Source organism: Osmia bicornis, chromosome 13, assembly GCF_907164935.1.
Source record: "Osmia bicornis bicornis chromosome 13, iOsmBic2.1, whole genome shotgun sequence".
Taxonomy (NCBI): Eukaryota; Metazoa; Arthropoda; class Insecta; order Hymenoptera; family Megachilidae; genus Osmia; species Osmia bicornis.
Window position 1 is genome coordinate 8,850,880 of NC_060228.1, and position 23,412 is coordinate 8,874,291.

Here is a 23,412-nt window from a genome sequence, read left to right on the forward strand (position 1 = left end):
GGTCGGTAACTCGTCCTTCTGTATCTGCAGTCACTGTAAGTACGCACACCACTGCTGAGCACTTGTCAATTTGCTTCAGGTAGAGGTTATATGTAATTATAACGCGTATTTTACTCGAGACGGTGTTTAATTTCAATAAAGTTTACTATACTTTTTAAAAATGAGTCTGGTTGCATATGGCAGTAGCGATGAAAATTCAGATGAGGAAGAAAATAACTCTGGTACTGGGGATAAGAACAAAGTTTTGGCCGAAATTGTAACCACCCAAAAAACAACTGACAAATTATGCTTACCTGTTCCAAAACACTCCGAAAAAGTTGATGAAAATAATGTTAACACAGGCTCATTAGAAAAGATTCACTTTGATAAGTTACCTAAACCTAAAAGCATAATCAGTGAAACTGAAGATATTATAGAAGAAGATGATATTCCTTTGAAAAAAGAAATTGAATTAAAACCTGAGAAGCCAATGAAGAAAGATCGTGTACCAGTTAAAATAACAGTACCTTCCCTATCTGATGTAAGAATAATTATCACACTTCTTCTTTCAATATGAACTTTTCATATACTTTTAATATTAATTTATCTTATAAATTATAGTTTCAAGATGTTGATGAGGAAAATGAAACAAAGTCTAACAGAATTAAACCATCAAATGTAAGTGTGCCAGTAACTCCACCTTGTGTACTACACTTAATAAAATCAACTTTTATGTATAATTTTAGAAAGGTACCAAACTTTTTGCCTTACTACCACCACCAAAAGGAGCTGAAGTGAAAAATACTAATAAATTAGTACCGACTACTGTCAGTAAAACAGCTGCAAAAATAAGTCAGGAAAAAGTTCAAACCAATAAGAAGATAAAAGATGATTCACATACAAATAAAGTATCAAAAACAACAGCAACAACAACAAGAGTTTCTATGGATATAAGTTCTGATGAAGATGAAGATGATGCAGTTGTAAATAGTAAAAGCAGTACTGTTACTGATTTCTTTGCTTTGTCAGCAACTGAAATTGTATCTAATCCTGATGTATCAGAATCTTTTGAAAGTATTGCAGATTTAAAACCAGAATCAAGTAAGATTGATTCAGAAATGATACAAGATTCAGAAGAAGCCTGTAGTCAAGATAATCAGAAAACATTAGCTTCTGTAGAGTATGATATTTTAAGCTTACCAAGGGAAGAAATATTACTTAAAAATAAGGCAGAAGTGGGCCCGAAATTGCCCGTGCCTGAACAAGAATATAACATTGATACCGAAGGTAATGTGGCCTTTGATGATAAAGCTATTGAATATCTTTGTGGGAGAAGAGGAGTAAAACGAAAACCGAAAGAAATTAAAGACGTAAATATTATTGAAATAAATGGAGAAGATATAAAACCAGATGAAAGAGAATGGCTAGTAAAAGCATTAACAGAAGAGCCTGTACAAAGACCAGTTTCTATGCAGGGTGGGGTTAATTCTCAGTCTAAAAAGAAACACCAAATAACATATTTGGCTCATCAAGCTAAAGCAATGGAAATGGAATTAAAGAATCAGTGGGCACAGAATAGGTTGACAAGAAAACAAACACAATCGAAATATGGGTTTTAAATAATGAACGTGTACAATAACAGATACATAATATTCTATCTTTATTTTTGTATGAAAATGAAAAAGTAACAACACATAACTGTAATTATTATTATAATTTTAACTATAACTTAAGAATAACTTGTTTTGTCCAGAAATGTATTCTCCAAGGTTTCGTATTCCTTCTGTTTAACTTCAAGCAAAGCTTTAGCTTGAAGTAAATTTGGTGGCAAATCACCATACTGATTAAGACACTGATTAAGTTCTGCTAATTCTCCTGACATTTCCAAATACCTATTATATTTATTTAATATCTTTTGTGGGTAAACATCTTCAATTTGCATATCCAATAAATCAGTTTCCAATTTCTCTGTAGTTTGTTGGTATTCTTGCAACTTTGTAGATAATGAAACACGATTACAGTAATTATCATCGTGTTCTTTTTGAGCATCTTCAATAAAACTCTCAAGAGAATTTACAGCTTCTTGTAAATTATTCAATTTTTTTGAAAATATAGTATGTTTTCTGAAAATATCATCATATGATAATGATAATTGCTTTTCTTCATGTTGCCTTTTCTTTTCTTCTATTTTCTCCCTTTCCTTTACTATATTCAGTGTAGCATCATTGAAATCAGCCAGCTTTTCAGACCTCATAATTAAAGCTACTTTTTGCAATCCTTCTTTAATATCATTAGGTAGAAATTGTGGTTCCAAACTTAATTTATTCAATAAGGGTGAAATTTCTTTTCCAAATGCGATATGTTCTTCATTCGTTTCTGATATTGCCTTTTGCAAAAGTTGAAGTAATGATTGCTGCTCTAACAGAATAGCATCTTCCCTATACCTGGCATTTGAAGCAATACTTGATACAGAATCATTCTGTGAAAATGATTCCACCTATTGGTTCAAATTTATTTAGAATTATTGTAATGTAGTATGTTCAATAGTTTAATGCTTTGAGATATAAATAAAATTTCATAAATATTAACAGAGCTTACTTCACTGTTATTTTCCATGTTAAATTTAAAAATGCAGTTTCCTTATGACAATTATGAACTGTGTAGGTTCCTCTCAAATTCTTCTTTATTTCATAAACTTGTCCGAAGAAACTTTCTGAAATTTTGAAATAAATAATTAGCAAATTTAGGATCCGTTTTCACATAAGCATCAAGAGGTTAAGACAGATACAGTTTTTTCAATAACTATATTTATCAAAGAAAAATGCACATGTGCATTGCAGTATTAGCACATCTGATGATAGCTTGTTTACATAAGTTGACAGTAGCATATATTCATAAATCGTTATTTAAATACTCAATTTTTATCGCCTCTATACGTCATGAAAATTCGCACCTATAAGATCAGATTCCGGTAACGGCCGCCTGGAAACATATGACTCGTATGACCGTGTATGAAACGGTGTTGCTGTCGTTTGAGTACGCTTTCATTGACAGTTATTTGTTTTCCGTAACGATAAATTTTACAAGACTCTGAATGAATAAATTTATTTGACTCGAAAATAACTAAAACCAACAAGTATCAGTGCCACCGCACTGTATACTCGTACAGGTTAATATCGAAACAAGTATTTAAATAGTGTTCACTAAACTCTAGATACGATTAACGAAGAAAGTGGTTAGAAGCAGCAACAATGAGCGACGATCAAGCAAATGAACTGGCTGAAACAGTTGAGGTAGTATAGAACTAAATTTATATTCAAATCTCATTTTTATGATTAATCAATTCATTGTTAAAAAAATATTAATGTTTAGTTGCTTGCCAATTTCAATGTTAATCTATAAGCATACTACTAAGTACCCGAAAAATTATCATAACTAAAAATATACATCAAATTTGCATGTATATGTAATTGTTGTTGAATAATGAAAAGTAACTTTTATTTCAGTTGTCTTCAAATGATATTGAGAAGCAAGAAGAAGCAAAATTGAGAGCAAAATTTCCAAATACTGGACGTCCAATTAGTGGGCACTCTGCCTTTTTGCAGAAAAGGCTAGCTAAAGGGGTAAAAATACAAATTTCTAATGTTTAGGTTTCTTAATCTTTAATATTGAAACATTATTATACAAAAAATAAGTGGAAATTTCCTATATTGTCCATAAACTATTTACAGCAAAAATATTTTGATTCTGGGGATTATCAGATGGCAAAACAAAAATATACGGCAAAACCAAAGCCAGCTGGTGTTTTGCCAACAGGTGATGCTATACCTACACCTGAAACTGTACCACAACGAAAAACATCTATCATTCAACAAAAATTTAATACAAGTACTTCATAAAATTTCATAATATTCTTAAAGTATTAAAACTCCAGTGATATAATGTGGTTATAATTCAATCTGAATTTTAAACAATCTCTATTTTGTGGATGGTATTATTTTAAAAAATTCAAATTTCGTAATGTTTCTTTAATGCTTGTCCAATGATCAATGCATTTGTGCAGAAATCTCAAGACCACAATAATATATATAATTTATAGTGTACTGTGTGCTATAGAAGCATTTCTTGAGATTTGTACTCTATAAACTTTTAGCACTTGAAAGAATTGCAACAGTTTGTGACAATATATTATGTTTATTAAAAGTGAGAATATTAGTATTAAATAAGATACACATATATCGTTTTGTTATTTGAGTTATTTTTTAGAAACAGCAATAAATTTGCACCTTAGATTCACAAACATGAAAGTAGAATTTCAAAATTTATTATAAGGATAAATAATAAAAGTTAAATAATTAGGGATAATACAGGATAAAAATATAATTAATAACAAAGGAGAATGACATGAATATAACCACTTGTATATGCAATAGAGTTTCAGGATAAGACATTATACAGATCTGCATTTCCAAAGTTGCTGTGATGCGCTTAGTAAGACTATTTTCTTATAAGATATCAGATTGTCATAAGAATCTGTATGTAGCATAAATCAATTTTAAATATAGCAGTTGTTTTGGTTATTGTAAACTATATTAGTAATATATTGCAATTTGAACATATTAATATTTATTTAGTTACCTATCCACTACATTTGACAATGAAAACGAAATTTTGAAAACAAGTTTCTACATATTAACTGTCAATAATTATTTTTCATACATGTGTTAAAGTTCATAAAAATATTAATAAATTTATTTTGTTGTATGAATAATAAAGTATGCATTTGACAATACATTTACCTACGCTTAGATTAATATGACAATAGCAATATCATTTTGATAATTTTAAAATAATCCAAGACAGTTTTTTATTATTTTCATTTATTTATTAGCAATATAATCCACACATAACAAGTTGAACAAGTACCTGAGCAGTTTATAGGCTTTAACATTCGTAAATATATATTAATTATATACAACTTTAATTTCATTATGCCGGTTAAGTACTATTTAAGTACTGTTTTTGATTGTATCAAATATTGTCATGTGTAATTGTAAGCAGTACATTACTACTGTGTGCACTTCATATACAATACTATATATATATATATATATTTTTTCAATTTCAATGTGCGAAAATGCTGTAATTATTTCAGAAACTATAACATCGCGTATTTCTCATTCATACCATTCATACTTATACTATTGATTGTGATAATATTTTACTTACAAGGGCACTAATTATACTTTGATCAGTTAAACAGTTTTTTTTTAATTGCATAGTCGATTCAATAACAATTAACAGATAGTGCAAATATTATTGTCAAAAAATGTTTGTATTGATAACGAACAATTTTATTATAATAAACTTTATATCAGAAGATATATCAAATTTCTTCTATAAAGTTGTATTATGCTATATATATTCAATATATAAATTTTTATATACAATACATATTTCCACGCAAACATTATAAAATAACTTGTATGCATCTTATAATATAATGGAAAAATAAAATTTTTCATTAGATATATAGTTAGTGCTACTTAAAGTGAACTTTTTTTAAAAGTAATTAGAAAATTGCTATTTATATAGATAATGTAAATAACAAACTTACATAGTTATGAAATTTCATTATACTTTTCCCTTAAGTTTCTTTCATTATGTGATACCACATTATTTTAAGTATTAGGGCATTTGACGCACATATATCGATTGTTAATCGATAATTTTTTTCCTGATGCTATTGAAATATTCTTTACCTTTATGTATATATTTACTTGTACATATCTTCTATCAGATTTTCGTACATTTTATAAACAATATTTCTTTTAATTTTGAAAGTTGGTCCTAATTCTCCAGTAGGAATCGACAAGTCGTGAGGCAAAATTTGGAACTTCTGTATTTTATGCGCATTACTTATCACTTTAGAATTTACATTTTGAATTGCTTTATCAATTGCGCCATACACCTAAAATTAATTAATGTGTAAATATTTAGTATTTAAATTTATTTTGCACCAAATTTTTCATAAATAAACTTACCAGGGGATCTCGCGTTGTTATGACATCTGAAACAGTTTTTGCTGTGCTTCCAATAGATTTTAACCAGCGTAAAGTCTCTTCTGTGAATATATCTTTCGGTTCGCCAGTATTAAGATTTACTTCAGTCTATAAACATAAATATAGTGTTACAAATACAATTGTATGTAATTCATAATTAATATGGAAATCCATAATGTATTCTACCTTTAGAGTAACCAACATAGTAAGGTATTTTCTTTTGTCTCCAATTAAAATAGCGTAGCTTAAAGTAGGTAACTCCGATAATACTAAGTGTTCTACAGGAACCGGTGCTATATTTTCCCCACCAGCAGTAATGATTAGCTCTTTCATCCTTCCTACATTTAAATAATACACGTTATTTAAAAAACAGCATTGAATGAAGTAGATGAATCCATATTCATATTCGAGAAGATATTTACCTGTCACATATACGAATGCGTCTGAATCAATTTTACCTAAATCGCCACTATGCAACCATCCATCTTCATCTAATGTTTCTTTAGTTTTCTCGGGCTCGTTTAGATATCCCATAAATATATGTCTACCACGCATACAAATTTCTCCCTCACCGCTACTGTCTGGATTATTTAGTTTTGTATGAAATCCAGATAAAGTTAAACCAACACTACCTAGCCTAAATAATAATTGAGTTGTTAAATATCAACTGTCAGCTGTGCCAATCTTCGAACATTATTTGTAATTAAGCATACAAAAATAACAGATGGTAGATTAACCGAATATTTACCTGAAAGACTCATTTAAACTTGCAGTATGCGCACCACTACATTCAGACATTCCATATGCTTCTAATAGAGGTATGTCTAAGCTCAAGAAATATTTTTGTATTTCAACAGATAAAGGTGCGGCAGCAGAGAAACACAGTTTACATTTGTCTAAACCAAGTGCTGCTCTTATTCTGCTCAAAACCAGCCATCTGGCAAATACGTATCCCCAGCCCTTAGTAGAATTACCACTAACTCTATTCATATTATAGTAAAGAGCATGCGATTTAGCCCAAGAGGCAATCATTGTTTTAACATATCCATTGCTACGCGCAACTATTTGCATTTTTTCATAAATTTTTTCCCATACTCTAGGTACACCTAACACAAGTGTAGGTCGTGCTAGAAGTAGAGTCTCAAGTAAGCCACCTTTAAGGGCATTTTTATTTGCAAAATACACTGTGCTGACTAAGAGTATGCCAGCATATATGTCGACGACCTGAAGTCATTAGAAAAGAAATAGTTATATAAATTTAATAATTTTACAAATTTGTAAAAAAATTTATGATATATTTACTTGCGCTGCAACATGAGATAGTGGTAGATAACTAATCAGAACGTCCTCTTTTATTTTGTCTAATTTCAAAAAGCCAATGATATGTTTAGCATCCTGCAAAAGATTGTCGTGACTTAACATCACACCCTTTGGCTTTCCAACTGTACCCGACTGTAAATAAAACATAGCTTCAATTTTTGTCCTTATTGTTTTATAAAGAATTATAATCAGTTATAAAATAAGAAATGCGTAATACCGTATAAATCAAGGTACAACATTCGTTTACTGCAATTGTTTTTAAGACTGCATTCAATTTTTCCTCGGATTCTTGTTCACCGACTTTCAATAAATTTTCCCACTAAAAGATGAATTATTATCAAATGTGGTCTAATAATAAATCTGTGTAGATGTCAAGTATAAAGTTGCTCACACTGAGAACACCTTCTTCTTCTGGCATATCATCATACATGATGATTGTTTTCAAATTTGGTAAATTGTCTTTTATCTTCAATATTTTGTCCAACTGTTTGGCATCTTCGACAATTACGATATTAGCTTTGCTATCTTCTAAACAGTGTTGACATGCTTCAGGAGTATTTGTAGTGTATATTCCGACGGCAAATCCTCTGGAAAAAAATAGTTTTTAATGACTAGATTTTCTTATACAAATTTGAGAGTACATTTTTTAAAATATATTAATTTTTACCCTGCATATATGGCAGCAATGTCCGAAATGAACCATTCTGGACTGTTGAATCCTATAATACCGACACCGTGGTACCGTTGTAATCCCAATTTTAAGAAAGCTTTCGCCACGGTTCTTACCTCATTTTCGTATTCTCTGGAAAAATTAAAGGAATTAAATTGTATCTTAATGAAGCTACGATATTATATCCACAGAATACATACCTATAGGTGTATGATTTTTTGTGTTTAGTATCGGGTCTCGCAACAAGAGCAACGTGATTTGGATGCTCATTAGCTAATTTTGTTAAATATCCAGGAACTGATATGGGTGGTGCCCTAATTTCATCTCCTCTTTCTAATATAATTTTCACGCGTCCATCTGGATTGGTAGCATAAAAGTTATCTGCTGGTAAAACCTGGTCGGGTCCTATAATGTTAAATAATTCAGGAAATTGTTTAAATGCAATTAATATGAAAATTTTGCGAATCCTCACCATCGAGACCAGCTTCTGAACACTTTACATAATATGCACCTTCATCTACTAATTCCTAGAATGTTTAGAATACAGGAAATTAAAATTCTATATAAAAGTGTTTTGCGTGTTATGCTGAACATGATTAAATAAATATTTGATTTTACGTACCTTATTGTTCGCCGTAAATCCTTTTACTATTCCGTTGGTTTGGACAGGTTGTACCGCTGTCATGTTGTCTGAAATAATATTATAAAATAAATGCAATTGTTTCAAATATAATGGCCTATCTAAATACGATAATCAGGGCCGCCGCGTGTAGGTGTTCATTACTTAAACGAGGTGGCATTGTGATTGATTATATTTAGAATAATTCATTTTTATGAGACCATTATGATGACCGTATAATGTATCCGGCTTGAATATTTAGATCAGTGGCTTTATAATTACACAAATGTGTACTTTTATAATTAGTTTCATTGACTTCAAAAGAATGGTAGGGGGTTTAAAATAGGCACAAAGGCGACCTACACCGGACAATGGTATTCATAGCAAAAAGTTGCACTCTATGTTTTCGTCGCCCAGGAACGTTAAAGATCATTGTACTTTTCTCATGATTTAAAATCATTACCATGAATAATACTTGCGCGTGGACAATTCAGTTAATTCATGGTTAGTATACTCTAATATATTCCATAATCGAAGTGGGGTAATTGCAGGCATACATGAAAAATTCTCAATTCCAATTTGTTTGAAAACAAATTTTATATTATATTTTCGATTTATCGTTAGTTTCAAATACAATTTGTTGGTATCACGTACTACAGAACATCCTGCGTATGTTTATCAGAGGCGAACTGGCCATCGAGGGTTCGGGAAAATTGCCAGGGGGCCGATAGAGATTTAGGATCTAATTAATTAAAATATTAGAGCCCGTCGTGTCACTAATCTTCCGGTTAAAATTGAAATCCTAGTCCGTCTCTAACGTTTACCATAACACGAATAAACGACTTTTTATTTTAGCTATTAAGCTAATATGACTCAAATGCTGTTAAATGACATTTTTCTTCACCTTCGAGTTTATAATGAATTATTCAACGTCACATTCATCTAATATTCTAGCGTCATATGAAAATTTCTATGAACTTCAACCTGGAAAGTTAACGCGTGGTAATAATTATTTTATAGGGTGATTCTCTCGCTACGCAAGACAAAAACCATTAGATTATTTTCTTTTTTGGTAATTTTTTACTAAAAAATTGCAACTAACGAATATTAATAACACTTGAATAATGTATTACGTAAAGTAAACGTAATTTCAAACATAATGTAAAGCAAGAAATGAATAATGTGTGCGTTAGTTGACCTTCGTGGACCGATAAGAGGGCAGTGATTAAAAATCTTAAACGATTTAAAGTATTATTATGATCCAATGATGCGTTTAGTCAATAAGCATTAATTCCAACTTTCCGCAATAATTAGAATCATATGATTCATAATTATTCTTAAAACAAATATTTCGTACAATCTTTCGTTTGACTATTGGAAAAAAATTAGAGAATATGACATAAAAACATTTTAGAAAGTTGCTTAATTTTAATAAAAACGAATCCACGTACCATGTGATTTTGATATCGTAAAAAAGTAGTGGAATGCTTCTATGTTGAAAAAGTGCTGTCGCGATTCAAACAAACGGTTCTTAATCGAATGCAAATTATTCGTAAACCTTTTATTGACTCATTTCGCGAAACGACTTACGTTTACTTACATGGTATAATACTAAAAGTAAACTGCTGCTTCTTTTTCAATATGCAGCGTTGCATCCTAGAGCTTTGCAGGCTCTAGGTATATAAATGAATATTAGGGCCTTTTTTAGTAAATCCAAATTCCATGTATCACGCATAATGAGCAACATGCAAAAATACTATAAAAATTCCGACCGTATAAGAGTAGAAGAAAATATGAAACTTATATAACTTTATTTTTATCATGTCCAAAGTGTATCTCAATCGTAGAGGTGACATTAAAATTTTACATACATGATAGAATCATCAACTGATGTTTTCGCGTTATGCAATGGGTCACACAGGGACGCATAAATGATACCACAATTGTCGTTCTCCTATTCAATTAACTTCAAATAGATTGCTATGTTGGCAGGGTAATTTTCGAGAATGAAGTTCAGGAATATGATAAAATAATAGATATTCATTAGTGGGATGCGTCATCCTTTTTGCATGGTATACTTATAAATCAACAATATGCAAACACGTGCAATCTAATTTATCCTAAGAGTAAGATGGTACTAATTAAAAGTCTAAATAATATGTTAATTAAACGTAATTGCAATACGCGACAAATATAATTTGCCATTAAAATTAACGTTAGCTTTATATTTTAGATATTTAGCCTGCACTTTGTCCGAACTAAAGGTGAAATATTAAATAATATTGCATATCTAATGTTCAGGGAACCGAGGATAAGTTATAGCAATGCTTTGGTAATCCAATATTGATCAGAAAGGACGTGTTTTACGATTCTGTTTAAAAATTCCAGCGAAAAAACAAAAGCGATGGTATTGATAACATTGTGACGGAATTTTTCTTCTATTGTGATTTTCTTTCACCGCGTTCCGTTCAGAATGGTACCGTTAAACGTCAGTGATTCATTTGAAGATGGAAAGTGGGTCTATGCGCTCGAATAATTTTCTTTATAAGATTATTGAAAAAGCTATTATAAACGCGAGGGGCATTAAGAACTTTTGCAATACTTTTAATCTGTAGACGGATTAAATTATCTGTTATCTTTTATACAAAATAAGTCTTTGTTTGTTGCAAAATTGCTGTTGATTTTTATTTAATTTTATAAAATTAAGAGAGCAACAACGTCAGCTTATTATCGCAGAATACTATAAACGAGTAATTTTAGGTCCCAGTTAAGACATCTTGTATTTTATTAATGAAGAAAAGATACGATACCACTGTCGGTAAGAAATGTTAGAGCCGTATAATTTTTGCCTCTTATTATAAACTCTGTGTCTTAAGTTTATAAATAAAGAAATAATTGGAGAATATTTGTATTCTCACTAAAAAAAAATCGATTACAAATGATAATAATATGAAGTTATTCACGTATTATAAACTTCATATTATTGCCATTGTTATGTTAATGCCGTGAAAGTAGACTTTTTCCGGATCCCACAAACGATATGTAAATATTATGGGAGTACAATTAAAAAATAAACTTAATTTTTTTTTCGCAAACTATCTAGAGGTAGTTAAATTATATATAGGTACTAACGTAACTGTACAGTATAGACAATTATTTGGCCCGTTTACAAGATGCTCCGTATCGAAGAAAATCTTACGTTCTTACTTTCGTTCTCTGTTTGACTATTTTTGGTTAGAGCATCATATACGATATAAATTAATTCTGACAAATATTGGAATGATATTCAAGTTAAATGTTGTTATTGTTTTTGACAATGTTTAGAATAAGAATGGTATTTATTATGAATGTTATATTATTAGAAAATTCATGATGTATAATAACAAATTTGCATTGGTAAGAAAATTATGTGAAATGACAAAGACTAGAGAGGATTAAGAGATAAAACATGTGACAATCATGAAATTCGTTTGACAACCTTAGGTGTCGAACGTCTCATTATACCATGATGTATGTGATCTGCAACAAATACATCAGTAGTATCTGTCAGGTAGAATCATTGAGTTTTTCCATTGACGTTGTGGATCGTGATTGGTCCGTCTCTCAGACGAGACGAACATACGACTCGAAACATCTAAATCCACCAATCAACGGCTAGTATTATTTTTAAAGATAAACAACCAAATAGTTGAATGATATCATTTGATTTTGTACTTTTTCTTAAATTTCTACATCATTTCAAAATCTAAGTTTATTATTATACCTTAGAATTGATAATATTTAAAACGATAAGACATGAACAGCGAAGACCTGAAAATGGAAATGGAACCTCCATCCCGTTACCGGTCATCACGTCATTAGTAGGTTCTACCCAGTATTTTTAAATCAGTACACTTTTCTTGTGTTATACAGTTTTTAATTTATATTACTGATGTTTTAAATATAAGAACATAGTGTCTGTCCATATTCGATAACTTACAATATTTACAACACTTTGATACAGTTGATCCATGTGAGTGAAATCATTCGAATAAAATGTTTAGACATCTAAATATTTCTCGATAATAATCATTTTCTAAAAGTAAGTTTTGAATCTAAGTTAGTAAAAATTTATATTTATCGTCGTTCCAATGAAATTTGAATTAAAACGTACAGTTTAATGTTTTCGACGAACATCATCGCGTCATTTGAAACGTACCTGATTGTTTGTTGAATGACAATTCTATGATGTCTTCACGAGTGTATTAGTTAAAAAGTTACAGCTATCACTTCTTCACCAGATAACTCCGTTTGGTACGAATGTTCTTACGATACTGACGATATGCTGAGTTTACCGCGTTATCCCACGGACTTGTCGTTGAACCGACGAGACTTGGGATCTGTTTGATGCGATTGAGTTATAGTATACGAAAGCAACGGTAACAATACTATCACGTGTGGCGGGGATTCGAAATCTACACTACATAAAAATACTGTACTTATCGGTAACGTCATTTTCAAAACGATTTGAAAAACTGCTTAAAGAAATTCAACAAAAAAGATATAGACGTAACATTATACTTTTGTTGAATATAAGCGTGTTAATTGCTACATAGGAGTACGTAAATAATAGGCTTTTATAACAAGATATACGTAGATTGCTTCTTTTATTAAATTAAAAGTTTATTTTCATCCAAAATTCAATTATTCCTAACATAACCTCTTAAATTTATAGCGTTCTTTTAAAACATATCACGTGTATGTACATACAATGCTGGATATTGTATGTATGTATATACATATCGCCAGTTATTTAAAAAGAAAATTGACCAAAATTACTTTTTCATTATTGTCCTAATTATTTTCTAGAAGTTGAAAGTATATTTTTGTAGGTATATTATTATGAGTAAATTGATAAACTAATAGAAATGATATAAAAATAATACATTATATATTTTTTATGTGATTTATCACAAATTTGGAAATACTTATTATATCCTAAACTGCTTACAACCAATTAATATAATTAAATCTATAATATATTTTTAGAATGAATTTCACTAAGATTTATATAGTAACATTTATAAATTCGTACAACTTTATACTTATTATTTTAAACTTGAAAAAAATATATAATACAGATTTCAATAGTAGATTATTTCGAAATATTCATTAAAAATTTTTAACTAAAGTTGAGTGGCGCGCATAAAACTTGAACTTTTTAAGATATCTACATGCGCATTGGATTCAGTACTAAGGTTAGACAATTTTGTTGCGTGTTATTGTCGGTGCTTTTAAAATTATCAAAATAAAAGTCACGTTTAAGAGTCTCGAGTTGTAATATTTCGAGCAATAATCCAAAATGCCAGGCACACCGATAAAAGATGCAAATGATGCCATAGAAAAATTACGAACAACGGAACGTCCTCCGATAACAAACCGTGAGCATACTGTGCGGGAAATTACACAAACCGATAGACTGAACAAAAAATTATTAGTATCACTTTTGGAACGAATGAATAAATCAAACGGAGAGTTCGACAAATTTATGGAAGAAGGAAATACTAGTTGTGATTCTCAAAATGACAACGAGTTTTAAGTAAGATATAAAATGTTATAAAACTTAACCTATCTACTGTTGACGGTCAGGAACACCGTTACAGTTATACAATTGCTAACGCACAAATACTGCCGAAAGGAAAGAAGCTAGGTTTAAGAAATTGTATTCATACACTTATATTCTCAATAGTCTTTGAAAAATTTTACTGTTCAATAAATAATTACCGTTTTGCATATATCAAAGGAAGTTGAAATACAACTTGTTGAATATGTCAACTTTGTCAAACGATATAGAAGATGAACATGATGTAGTAGGTGAATATAAAAACACAGACTCAGATGAAGATCAGTTTAATACCAGCAAGAATGAAGATATTGGCTCAGATAATGAAAAAAGTACTGCCAGAAGAATTGATCCAACATCTACAAAGCGTAGTGTTGTAAGAAATCCTATACCTAAATTAAACACAGAACGTCTAAAAGGTCCTAAAGGACTACATACTATTGAAAAATATTTTGAAGGCTTTAAATTTTATGGAAAGGGATATGAGAAAGTAGATTTAGATAGAATCATAAAAAGGATGGAACACTGGGGACATAGACTATTCCCCAAGTTGAATTTTGATGATTTTCTTGAGAAATTAGAGAAATTGGGTACTAAAAAAGATCTTCAGGTGTTCATTAAAAAATATAGACTAGATATGATTAGTGCAGATGATATGATTAGTCAGGATAATATAGACATAGAGGAAGACAAAGATCAAGATGAACCTATTGATGAATTTGATTTATTAATTGCTGAACAAATAGAGAAACAAAAACAAGCTATGTCTAATGCATCTATTAATAATGAGAATACATTCAATGAATTATTATTACAGTCTAATGTCACCATAACTTCAAAGCCTATAAATACAACTTCTGCTTCACCACAACTAAGCGATGAAGTTAAAGAACGTATAGAAAGAAATAGACAGCTAGCTGTTCAAAGAAGGCTTGCAAGATTTAAAGAAATTGAGGAAGCTAAGAGAAAGAAATTGGAAGATACTGAAAACACACAACCAAAAAATAATTTATCTAACACAGAAATACCCAATGCTACTAAAAATTTAGAGAACAAAGAATGTAAGAGTAATTCACAAGTAAAAAGTGAAGATCATGAATCTTAAAAAAAACATTATTATTATCTGATTTATAGTATGGTTATAAAAATTTTATAAGTATTAATATAGAGTTTAGAAGACAACATGTTTAATAAATGATTTACTATGTAAAGAGCTTAACCATTTTGTTTCCACTTGAAAAAGCATGGTTCATAAAAAAGAAATGTCCTTAGAATAATTTTTATTTTAAAAGTAAGTAAAACTTCATACAAATTATGTATTTATTTTAAGTTCTACGTTTTTGTGTACTAATATATAATACATTATTGCCGCGTATAAAAGCATCGCCATATTTATCTTTTAATTGACCATTTACATATTCTTCTGTTTGTTCAAGTGCTATATTCATGTAGCCATCAAGACAAGCTAAAACACCTGTAAAATAATGATTGATTAATTAATAAAATGTTTGTTTATTTCATTAAAATTCGTGAAAGATCTTACCTCGGTAATCTACACCACTATTTAGCTTTACAACAACAGGACGTCCATGAATTTGTTGAATAAATTGAGTTAATGCTTCTTTACGATTCATCTGCAAATTGTAGATATTTATTACATTTGTGAAATGACTTTATAGAAAAGAGGTTAGGATTAATAATTCTTTTTTCTCAAAGTAGTTAAACTTTACCTTAAAAGAGCTTATTTCTTCTTCAGTATTTTATATATTTTATTTGTAAACTTTGAAGCACTATATACTTTTGAATTATATGGTTGTATCTTCTCAAAAACAATAATTAACAGGCAGTTATGCCATCCTCTACTATTGGTAGATTTTGGTTAATTTTAATCCCCTGTGGCTCGGGGGGCTTAGAATACGGCCACGGTATCCCCTGCCTGTCGTAAGAGGCGACTAAAAGGGGGATGTAAAGGAACGAGTAAGATGAGTGGACTTAAAAGTACAGAAAGAGTGTGAGATTTAAAAGTACGGACAAGTATGAGTGGAATTAAAAGTACAGAAGTATATGGCTTAAATAATGTAATTGAAAATGGCGCGATAATGCGCGTGGCCGATAACTTTTTTCGTTGGGCAAAAAGGGACAGATCCAAGTCCGTAGATTACGCCACCTTCAATAGAGGGAAACTTATGAAGTGAAGTGAAGTGAAGTGGTTAATTTTAGTAACTTGTTAATTATATGGATGCATTATAAATATGCCTATTCATAAAAGAAAGCAGAATCTATTGGAAATATTAATAAGAAGACATTGTTGATGTATAGGCAGTTCCATACATTTTATTAATTCTATTTATTATCAGAAAGTGCAACCAATCAAATTGCAAATACTATTCCTGAACCCAAACCATGTAGTAATCACTACCACAGCCGACTCTAGTACTAGCCATGCTGAACAACGTGGCAACACCGCTCACGTGACAATCGGGAGTCCTATTTTCAAAAACAGAGTCCTGTGCTCGGAATTGTAATTACTGTCTTTTTTAATTAAAAGCTGTAGTAATATACGCTATTTTGTATTAATTATGTATAAACAATACATAAACGTTGCAACTATGGCAAGTAGAAGTGATGTGGTAGTATAAAATTGTTATAAATGTAATATAAATTTTGTGTACTCTCGAAGTAGTTTGGTGTTGTGAAGCATGATATTTGAAATATTTACAGTGGTTTCAAGAAAATTTAGGTATGAAGCAAAATGAGACCATCTTTGGATCAAATTGAAACATTTAAGAATTGATAAACGTGTATATAAGTGAATAAAAACCTTGAAACAAGCGAAATTATTGGAACGAAACCAAAGAGGTTATGTGAAGTCCAGAGAGTAGCCGAGAGTCCGACGACGTTGATTGGCTGGGAGTCTGGGAGTCCGGGAGGCAGATAGAGTAGGGTTAGATGTTGATATATTCAGACCGGACTCCCGCGGTGTTGCCATTTTTACTTCAGCACGGCTAGTACTAGAGTCGGCTGTGTCACTACATTAAAATAGTATTTTACACTTTTTATAGATATTTCTGAACCTTTTTGCAAATATTGGATATTAATAAAATGTAAAACAGAGATTTATATATATTACTAATGTATGTATTAAAAATTATATCCATTATCTACTACTCTTTCATTACTTTACTTTACTTTACTTTACTCAAATTAAAAAAAAAAAATTGTTCCACACTTTTATTTGAGGGTGTTTCTTTATTACTAAATAAGAAAATATAATAAAATATAGAATTTGAATAGTCTTTTTGCTTCTATATTTTCATGAAATTTTCAAAGATTTGCCATCTTGGAGAGAAAGTTGAAAGTAATTCATTTATTTGATTTGTAATTTCGACTGAAGAGTAATTATATAAATCGGCGTCTCTGTTCTCCGTTGACGGAGATTTTGTTTTCAGATTAAGTTTTATTAATTTTTAATTATTATGTTATATTGGTTACCAAAGAAACGCTTTAAAAAAAGGTACTAGGTATTTATTTGTCTAATTCTTCATGTTTTTGTTCTAGATCTGCACTTACACTTATTCTACGATCCTTAACAGACAAATATTAACATTTTGATGCATCAGCCTAATCAATAATTAAGTTTAAATTATGTTGGATACAATAACCAGGTGTAATTATTACCACTATGTTAAGGGTCTTAATTTATAGTCACAATATACCTTTTATGCAATTTCAAATGGTTAAAAAAATATAATAAATGTATAAAAAATACAACAATGATGATTTAATATTTGTTTATAATTTATCACTGTTGATATAGGTTGGTTCTCTTATCAGTATGAGAAAATAACTTATTTCATTATGAAATGTAATTTATGTGAGTGGAAATAATTACACTTTTGTAAATACAATAAATAATATTAAATCTGACCACCTATGCATAATAATAGCTTGCAAGGATTTAATACAAGTAAATTACATTAAAAGGAAAAATTAAAAGGTGTCCTAGGTTTGGTAGCTACTAACAAATATGCAATCAACTTTTCTACTATCAACAATATTACCTGTTTCCACCATTCTTGATAACTGGTATTTAGGAATGTAAGTTGCTGTGTTTAATGTCTATGTTGTAAATTTTCTTATGTATGAAATAAGATCAAGATTTTTATCAAGCTCCTTAAAAAAAGTATAGAATGTAGTAATGCAATAATACTTTTGAATTTCTTTGCATCGAGGTAAAGGGATATCTCTCAGTTAAAATATTTTAACAAAATAGTTTTTGCTGTTAAACAAGTAAATGAACTATCTAATGATTGGTAGAAATGGCTAATGAATAAAATATTAATAACAAAGTAGAGAGGATTTATTGAAAGTATCATACTTTGTACAAAGTGCATGTATATATTTTTATATTTTCAATATTTTAAATTATTGTTTTTTTTATTTTATAAACTGATTGTTTATAACTATTTTTTTTAAGCTATTAACTTTTTTTTATTATAGTATGCACCATGTTACAAAAGAATTAAAATACTGGAAATCATATAAAAATACATTGTAAAATAACAGGTCAATTTTTGAAATTTTTCATTAAATATATGGAACAAAGAAAATAGGATTCTCTGTACAAAGTTTAATTTATGTACTTTTGAATTAAATTTTATATGTGCAGTTTTCAAAATATATGCATTAAATAATGTGCAATAACCATCATTTAAATTGTAAATGTATACATCAAACTACTATAAGATTAATAAGGTATAAATTTATAACTATTACCATATTTTTATACTTTATTAATGGCTATAAAAATTCATTATATGTTTATATTGGTAATAATCATTATGTATATGCTACTTTCTATATATGAATATACATTCTGATAATAAACAAGAAACAAAAAGGTAGATTACATACCTTTATCTTTTCAATTATTTTCTATAGTTACAATTAAATATTATTGTTTGTGTGTAATGTAAAGTTTTGAATAAATAAACTTGATTACAGACACTTAATTTGGGTAATGGCAGTAACAATAATTATATACTTTGTAATATTTGGACTACTGCCTGTTATATTTCATTATTCTTGCACTATACAAAGAAAGATACTATTTTCAAATTTTGGTAAGTAAATAAATTTTATGTTTGTTAAAATTCTTTCATTCTTTTTCTTACATATAATTAATTTCATATTTTCAGTACAATGGCCACTTAATGTAGATTTTTCAAATCCAGAGTCAGTTGGAATGAAAGGAACAAGAAATTTTTATTTAACAACAGATCAGCAAGTAAAAATAGGATTGTGGTTGGTAATTAACTTGTATAAGTAATAATGTTACATGCGTTGCTTATTTACAACGAGTAAAATATATTTTTAGGCAGGTGCTACCTCAATCTTTATTAAATAATACCAATATTACAGCAGATGATGATTATGAAGATATTTTAAGGAATGCTAAGCAACCAGTTTTTCTTTATATGCATGGTAATAGTGGTAATAGAGCAAGTAGTCATCGCCTCGAACTTTATAAATTATTTCAGTCTTTAGATTATCATGTTATAGCCTTTGATTATAGAGGTAAGTGTTGAGAATTTTTATGTTAAAAAATTAAAGCTATGTAAATAATTGTAAATATATTTTTTATAAATATAGGTTATGGTGATAGCGAAGAAGCAGAGCTCTCTGAATCAGGTGTAGTTACTGATAGCAAATATATCCTTGAATGGTTGCTACAGTTAGTGAATCATACAGCTCCTGTCTTTGTATGGGGACATTCTTTAGGCACTGGGTATGAAGTTATTTGCTTAATAATACTAATACTTAAAAGAAGATCAATTCAAAAATCTTAACAAGCTTTATTGATCATGATTTACAGGGTCTCTACTCATGTACTAGCATTATTAGCAATAGAAAATATCCAGCCTGCAGGGTTATTTTTAGAATCTCCATTTAATAATATTGCAGATGAATTGAGTGAACACCCTCTGTCACAGGTATTTTAGATTACAAAAACCATTTAATAATACTGTGATACTAACTATGTTTCGAAATGTGTTTAAAAACTTTATTTTTTGCAGGTGTTTAAACATTTACCGTGGTTTCATTGGGTAATTGTTGAACCATTTTATAACAATTATCTTCGATTTGAATCAGACAAACATATAGAAAAAATTCAATGTCCTATTATGATATTACATGCAGAAGATGATGGTATTGTACCATTTTCGTTAGGTGAAAAGGTATATTAATTTTAGTTACAGTTTCACAAAATGTATATAATGTTAATAGGTCTTATATTTATTTTATTAGTTATTTAAATCAGCTATAAATTATCATGGTAATAGTACAAATCGTATTCAATTTATACGAATAAATGCATCATATGGTTTCGGCCACAAATACATATGTCGTTACAAGGAATTACCTAATATAATTAAGTAAGTATTAGTTATACTGAAATATATTACAATGCTGGCAAAACTTAGTAATATGTTAATGGTTCTTCCAGAACATTTATAAGCGTAGCACATGAGAAGTACTAGTTAAATTGTTTAGTAAAAAGTGTACTTTTATGATCATATGAGGTACTTTCTGTGGTAGGTATCAGTATTTGAATAATTTTGAAGTAAAACGATAGTACTCCATTGTATTATTATGTTTTGTTTAAATTCGGTTATTTTTATTGTTTAAATTTTATAAGATACATAATTTTTCAAACAAACAATTAACTTAATTTAATTAGGTTTATAATACATTTATATAGAATACATATTGCATATATAGCAATAACAAATATTTTAGTTGAACAATGAAAAAAGAAAGAATTGTATGTATTATACACAAGGACATGTGGTATATTGTTAAAGTTATACCTGTGATAGTTATTTCAATGCCACCATCAGTATTTACATATTGTTTTATATGTATCAACGAATTTACAACAAATTTACAAATCGCGGAATACTCAACCTCGTTATTATTTTTGGTATTGCGATATGCAAATTATAAACGTATAAGTTTTACGTATATACATTTATCTTCAAACAATTTGAATTATTATATGTATCAGTATACTGTATGTCTTTACACAAATAAAATGATAAAAAAAATAACGAAACAAAACTGACATTTCTATATTATAATATTACGAAATTATATTCCTTTTCCTATGGTAAGTCTGTAAGCAAGCAGTTTCCACTGATTTTTTATAGATTAAGCTGCTATTCTCTCTTTGGGGTCCCTGATACCCCCGAAGCCATAATATCGGTATGCAGTCAACGGTGCTTCGGGGTCCCAAATACCCCAGGATGATATGAGGTCGGTATGCAGAGAGCGCCACGGATGCAGGGGGTCCCTGGCACCCCCAATACCAAAATGTCGGTACGCAAAGAGTGATGCTGGTGATAGGGGGTCCTTGACACCCCGGATGCCATAATGTCGGTACGCAAAGAGTGATACTGGTGATTGGGGGTCCCAGATACCCCGAATGCCATAACGTCAGTATACAGGGAGAGTCAACGGTGTTGTGTGGTCTCAGACACCCCAGGATCGAATCAGGTCGTACCCATCACTCCTGTAACCTTTAAATACCCGTGTTTTTTTTTTTTTTTTCTTTTTAACGTGGTGGAAATCTTCAGAAAGACACCTTCAGCCCCCCTGGGGAGGGGCCGGAGGTAGTGTGGGATTTTTACCCACTAAAACCACCACGGTGGCCTGCACTAGGGCTGTAGGGAGGGTCCTTTGACCCCCCGCCATGTGCCAAACTCCGCCGACATCGGGGGCCACACCCGATGCCGGCAGTGCTCGAGCCGCGTGCAGTGGAGACCAGGGCCCCAGCCCAGAACCTCTACGGCATCCTTTGCATCCCTCGTTTAGTTAGATCTCTTCACCCCTTACATCACTGCATTCATTTCATCACTACATTCTTGTCATCCCTACATTCTTTTCATCCCTACATTCGTTTCATCCCTACATTCATTTCATCCCTACATTCATTTCATCCCTACATTCATTTCATCCCTACATTCATTTCATCCCTGCATTCATTTCATCCCTACATTCTTTTCATCCCTACGTTCATTTCATCCCTTCATTCTTTTCATCCCTACATCCCTTTCATCCCAGCAACCCTTATATCCCTGCAAACCTTATAATAAATATATTACAAAGACTGCTTCGAGTAAAGGTAAGTAAAGGTAAGTACTTTTTCGCCAGAAATTTTGCAAAATTTAGTTCCTTTTTCCGCCACCAGATGGCGCTGATTCGACCTCGAAATTTTAGTTCACATTTTTGCCGCTAGAGGGCCAAGAATTGAGCAAAATTTAGTTCCTTTTTCCAAAACCAGATGGCGCTGATTCGACCTCGAAATTTTAGTTCACATTTTTGCCGCTAGAGGGCCAAGAATTGAGCAAAATTTAGTTCCTTTTTCCAAAACCAGATGGCGCTGATTCGACATCGAAATTTTAGTTCGAATTTTTGCCGCTAGGGGGCGCTCTATTTTTGAGATTTTTGGGAAAATTTCGAAAAAATAGCGCCCCCTAGCGGCAAAAATTCGAACTAAAATTTCGATGTCGAATCAGCGCCATCTGGTTTTGGAAAAAGGAACTAAATTTTGCTCAATTCTTGGCCCTCTAGCGGCAAAAATGTGAACTAAAATTTCGAGGTCGAATCAGCGCCATCTGGTGGCGAAAAAGGGAACTAAATTTTGCACGATTTTTCATAAAAATGTTGCAAATATGTGAAGAATGCAGGGATGTAAGGGATACTGAGATATAAGTTATGTGGAGATGTAGAGATGAAAAGAATGTAGGGATGAAAAGAATATAGGGATGAAATGAATGTAGGGATGAAAAGAATGTAGGGATGAAAAGGGTGTAGGGATGGAATGAATGTAGTGATGAATAGAATGTAGGGATGAAAAGAATGCAGGGATGAAAAGGGTGTAGGGATGAAAAGGGTGTAGGGATGGAATGAATGTAGTGATGAATAGAATGTAGGGATGAAAAGAATGTAGGGATGAAAAGGGTGTAGGGATGAAAAGGGTGTAGGGATGGAATGAATGTAGTGATGAATAGAATGTAGGGATGAAAAGAATGTAGGGATGAAAAGAATGTAGGGATGAAATGACCGTAGGGATGAAAAGAATGTAGGGATATAAGGG

General features: G+C 30.5%; 8 protein-coding genes across 16 annotated transcripts; 5 read left to right on the forward strand and 3 right to left on the reverse strand.

The window, feature by feature from the left end:
- The first annotated feature begins 29 nt into the window (after positions 1–29).
- On the forward strand, positions 30–1,674 carry LOC114873641 (proline-rich protein PRCC). Its single transcript, XM_029182190.2, has 3 exons — positions 30–520; positions 601–657; positions 726–1,674. The coding sequence occupies exons 1-3, from the start codon at positions 161–163 to the stop codon at positions 1,596–1,598; spliced, it is 1,290 nt and encodes a 429-aa protein (XP_029038023.1). The 5' UTR covers positions 30–160; the 3' UTR covers positions 1,599–1,674.
- LOC114873645 (septation ring formation regulator EzrA-like) lies at positions 1,521–3,025 on the reverse strand. Of its 3 annotated transcripts, none has more exons than XM_029182204.2 (3): positions 2,933–3,025; positions 2,578–2,692; positions 1,521–2,476 (listed from the first exon to the last, which is right to left on the reverse strand). In XM_029182204.2, the coding sequence occupies exons 2-3, from the start codon at positions 2,593–2,595 to the stop codon at positions 1,709–1,711; spliced, it is 786 nt and encodes a 261-aa protein (XP_029038037.1). In that variant the 5' UTR covers positions 2,596–2,692; positions 2,933–3,025; the 3' UTR covers positions 1,521–1,708. The 3 variants fall into 3 exon arrangements, with proteins under 3 accessions (XP_029038037.1, XP_029038039.1, XP_029038038.1); XM_029182206.2 differs by lacking the exon at positions 2,933–3,025 and adding an exon at positions 2,768–2,925; XM_029182205.2 differs by lacking the exon at positions 2,933–3,025 and having other exon boundaries at positions 2,578–2,760.
- On the forward strand, positions 2,983–4,598 carry LOC114873646 (alpha-endosulfine). The gene is made up of 3 exons (XM_029182207.2): positions 2,983–3,272; positions 3,486–3,602; positions 3,711–4,598. The coding sequence occupies exons 1-3, from the start codon at positions 3,231–3,233 to the stop codon at positions 3,876–3,878; spliced, it is 327 nt and encodes a 108-aa protein (XP_029038040.1). The 5' UTR covers positions 2,983–3,230; the 3' UTR covers positions 3,879–4,598.
- Positions 4,599–5,164: 566 nt separating this feature from the next.
- On the reverse strand, positions 5,165–13,110 carry LOC114873640 (very long-chain-fatty-acid--CoA ligase bubblegum). Its single transcript, XM_029182189.2, has 13 exons — positions 12,849–13,110; positions 8,654–8,721; positions 8,504–8,558; positions 8,232–8,436; positions 8,029–8,163; positions 7,753–7,948; positions 7,579–7,680; positions 7,344–7,493; positions 6,790–7,265; positions 6,464–6,678; positions 6,228–6,379; positions 6,024–6,149; positions 5,165–5,950 (listed from the first exon to the last, which is right to left on the reverse strand). Exons 2-13 carry the CDS (start codon positions 8,714–8,716, stop codon positions 5,756–5,758), a joined length of 2,070 nt encoding a protein of 689 aa, XP_029038022.1. The 5' UTR covers positions 8,717–8,721; positions 12,849–13,110; the 3' UTR covers positions 5,165–5,755.
- Positions 13,111–13,718: 608 nt separating this feature from the next.
- Positions 13,719–14,236, forward strand: LOC114873648. The gene has a single exon (XM_029182210.2). It carries the CDS (start codon positions 13,992–13,994, stop codon positions 14,226–14,228), a length of 237 nt encoding a protein of 78 aa, XP_029038043.1. The 5' UTR covers positions 13,719–13,991; the 3' UTR covers positions 14,229–14,236.
- Positions 14,237–14,457: 221 nt separating this feature from the next.
- Positions 14,458–15,434, forward strand: LOC114873644 (protein TIPIN homolog). The gene has a single exon (XM_029182203.2). It carries the CDS (start codon positions 14,458–14,460, stop codon positions 15,355–15,357), a length of 900 nt encoding a protein of 299 aa, XP_029038036.1. The 3' UTR covers positions 15,358–15,434.
- Positions 15,435–15,558: 124 nt separating this feature from the next.
- LOC114873647 (U6 snRNA-associated Sm-like protein LSm6) lies at positions 15,559–16,665 on the reverse strand. Its single transcript, XM_029182208.2, has 3 exons — positions 15,983–16,665; positions 15,796–15,886; positions 15,559–15,726 (listed from the first exon to the last, which is right to left on the reverse strand). The coding sequence occupies exons 2-3, from the start codon at positions 15,884–15,886 to the stop codon at positions 15,578–15,580; spliced, it is 240 nt and encodes a 79-aa protein (XP_029038041.1). The 5' UTR covers positions 15,983–16,665; the 3' UTR covers positions 15,559–15,577.
- Positions 16,666–17,286: 621 nt separating this feature from the next.
- On the forward strand, positions 17,287–21,443 carry LOC114873643 (lysophosphatidylserine lipase ABHD12). 7 transcript variants are annotated; one of them, XM_046288526.1, is made up of 11 exons: positions 17,287–17,386; positions 17,811–17,988; positions 18,070–18,350; positions 19,257–19,375; positions 19,451–19,556; positions 19,630–19,829; positions 19,905–20,040; positions 20,128–20,245; positions 20,330–20,491; positions 20,562–20,689; positions 20,761–21,443. In XM_046288526.1, exons 3-11 carry the CDS (start codon positions 18,280–18,282, stop codon positions 20,792–20,794), a joined length of 1,074 nt encoding a protein of 357 aa, XP_046144482.1. In that variant the 5' UTR covers positions 17,287–17,386; positions 17,811–17,988; positions 18,070–18,279; the 3' UTR covers positions 20,795–21,443. The 7 variants fall into 7 exon arrangements, with proteins under 7 accessions (XP_046144482.1, XP_029038035.1, XP_029038030.1 ...); XM_029182197.2 differs by lacking the exon at positions 17,287–17,386 and adding an exon at positions 17,450–17,610 and having other exon boundaries at positions 17,811–18,350; XM_046288527.1 differs by lacking the exons at positions 17,287–17,386; positions 17,811–17,988 and adding an exon at positions 17,748–17,766.
- The last annotated feature ends 1,969 nt before the right edge of the window (positions 21,444–23,412 follow it).